Source organism: Parus major, unplaced genomic scaffold, assembly GCF_001522545.3.
Source record: "Parus major isolate Abel unplaced genomic scaffold, Parus_major1.1 Scaffold299, whole genome shotgun sequence".
Classification (NCBI taxonomy): Eukaryota; Metazoa; Chordata; class Aves; order Passeriformes; family Paridae; genus Parus; species Parus major.
The window spans coordinates 36,924-39,096 of record NW_015379272.1 but is presented as its reverse complement, the minus strand read 5'-3'; the positions used below and the strand labels follow the sequence as shown (position 1 = coordinate 39,096).

Sequence of the window (2,173 nt, the reverse complement as noted above, 5' to 3'; positions counted from 1 at the left end):
GGAGGAAGGGGACGCCAAAGGGGCCCCGCAGCCCCCAGTGAGGGGCACAGCGCGGGGACAGCGCGGGGACAGCGCAGGATAAGGGGGATGGCACTGCCAGCCTCATCCTGAGCGCGAGGAGGAGGAAGGGGATGCCAAAGGGGCCTGGCAGTCCCCAGTGAGGGGGACAACGCGGGGACAGTCAGCAGGGAGGTGGTGGCACTGCCAGCTCCCTCTGAGCCCCCGAGAAGGCCCCGAAGCAGCGAAGGGGACACAGCCCCGAGCAGCGACACCCCCGCCCCTCCCCCGGGTCCCTCCGACTGTCCCCGAGGTCCCTGCAGCTCTGGTGGCACCAGTGTCCCCACGAGCTCGGGGAGAAGGGGAGTTGATGTCCCCAGGCTGAACTCAGGGGTGATGCGGAGGTACCCAGGTGCTGCTGGAGGGTCCCGGGGGTCCCCCAGGGTCTCCAGAAGGTGCCTCGGGGTCCCCGGGCTGCACACCGGGGTTCCCAGGTGTCCCCAGGGTCCCTGGAATGTCCCCAGCATCCCCAGGTCAGTCCCCAGGGATGTCTCCAGGACACAGCTCAGGGCTGGGCCTCAGTGGACCCCCTGTCCCCAGCTGGACCCTGTGACCCCAACCAGACCTCGCTGTCCCCAGCCTGTCCCCATGCCCCACCTGTGCCCCGCCTCGGCCATCTCAGGCTGTCCCCGCGCTGTCCCTTTCCTGCCCCAGCCTGTCCCTGTCCATCCCCACTGTCCTTGAACTCTGTCCTCGCCACACACCTGGATCCCACTGTCCCCCAGTGTCTCCACCGTGTCCCCCACCCGCCTTGTGCCATCCTCCAGTGTCCCACGCTGTCCCTCCCTGCCCCACCTTGTTCCCCCACTGTCCCCCAGGCTGCCCCCGGGTGTCCCCCATGCTGTCCCTCCCTGTTCCACTTAATTTCCCATTGTACTCCGATGTGCCCAACTCTCCTCGTGCGGTCCCCCCGTCTCCCTCACTGTCTCCCACTGCCCCCCCCGCGCCACCAAGATTGCCCCACATTTCCCGGCACTTTCCGCTGTGTTCCCCCCTCTCGTCGCACTGCCGTCCCCAGAATTACCTCGGAACTTTCCCCCTTTGTCCCATGTCCTGTGCCTCCATAGCAGTGTCCCCACGCTGTCCCCCGCTGCCTTCCTGCTATCCCCCACCCTCCTCCCGCAATCCCGCGGTGTCCCCACATTCCTGTCTGTCCCCCGCCACCTTGAAACCTTCCCCTTCCGTCTCACGCTGTCCCCCGAGGCCCCCCGGCGTCCCCACTCTCCGAGCTGTGCCCCCCTGCCACTATGAAAAGTTCCCTGTCCAGCCCAAAACGTCCTCAAGTGTCCCCCGATGTCCCCTCGCTGTCCCCGCTCTCGCGCCGTCCCCTACTATCCCCCAGCCCTTTCCGCTCCCTCTCCCCTCTGTCCCCATTGTTCCCCGCTGTCCCCGCGCTGTCCGCCCCCCCTTCTCCAACTTCCCCTCAACGTGTCCCCCTCACCCCCCCCGGCGATGCCCCAAAACTTTCCCATCCCTCACCCCTCTGTGTCCCCGATCCGTCCTCTCTGCGTCTCCTCTGTGTCCCCTCTGCGTCTCCTCTCCGTCCCCTCTCCGTCCCCTCTCCATCCCCTCTCCGTCCCCTCTCCATCCCCTCTCCGTCCCCTCTCTGTCCCCTCTCCATCCCCTCTCTGTCCCCTCTCCATCCCCGCCACTCACGGAGGTCTCGGTCCTGCGCGGCGGCGGCAGCGGCGAGGCAGAGGAGTAGGAGGAGCAGGAGCCCCGGCCGGGGGGCGGCTCCGGGGACCGCGCCGGTGGCTGCGGGCTCGGTGCGGCGGCCGCCGGGGGCCGGGCGGTGTCCGGGCATGGCTGCGCCCGATCCGCGCCCGGAGCCGGCAGTGCCCGCTCGGCCCAGCGGCCCCGTTTAAGTCCCGGCCCCACCGCCCCCCGGAGCTGTAACCCGAGCCGGGCCAGCCCCGCCGGGCCCCCCGGACCTTCCCCCGGTGGCTCCGGACCCTCCCCCGGCCCCCGAGCCGGGCCGGCCCTCCCGAGCCCTCCTCCGGCCCTCCCCCGGCCACCACCGGGGTTGGAGTGGACGGAGGGACCCGGGCTGAGGGGGGATGAGGGGTTTGGGTATGTGGGGTCTGCGGGCGTGGGGTTTGAGGATGTGGGATTTGGG

General features: G+C 69.9%; 1 protein-coding gene across 3 annotated transcripts in view; it reads right to left on the bottom strand.

Moving 5' to 3' along the window:
• The window catches only part of COL2A1 (collagen type II alpha 1 chain), a 17,484-nt gene extending 15,595 nt beyond the window's left edge, over nucleotides 1–1,889 (bottom strand). For 2 of the 3 annotated variants that reach the window (XM_015615903.3, XM_019005411.2), the window contains exon 1: nucleotides 1,714–1,889. In XM_015615903.3, coding sequence (XP_015471389.1) covers nucleotides 1,714–1,861 — 148 coding nt within the window. In that variant the 5' untranslated portion in view covers nucleotides 1,862–1,889. The remainder of the gene's footprint in view (nucleotides 1–1,713) is intronic. The other variant, XM_019005412.2, reaches the window with a different exon arrangement.
• Nucleotides 1,890–2,173: the final 284 nt, after the last annotated feature.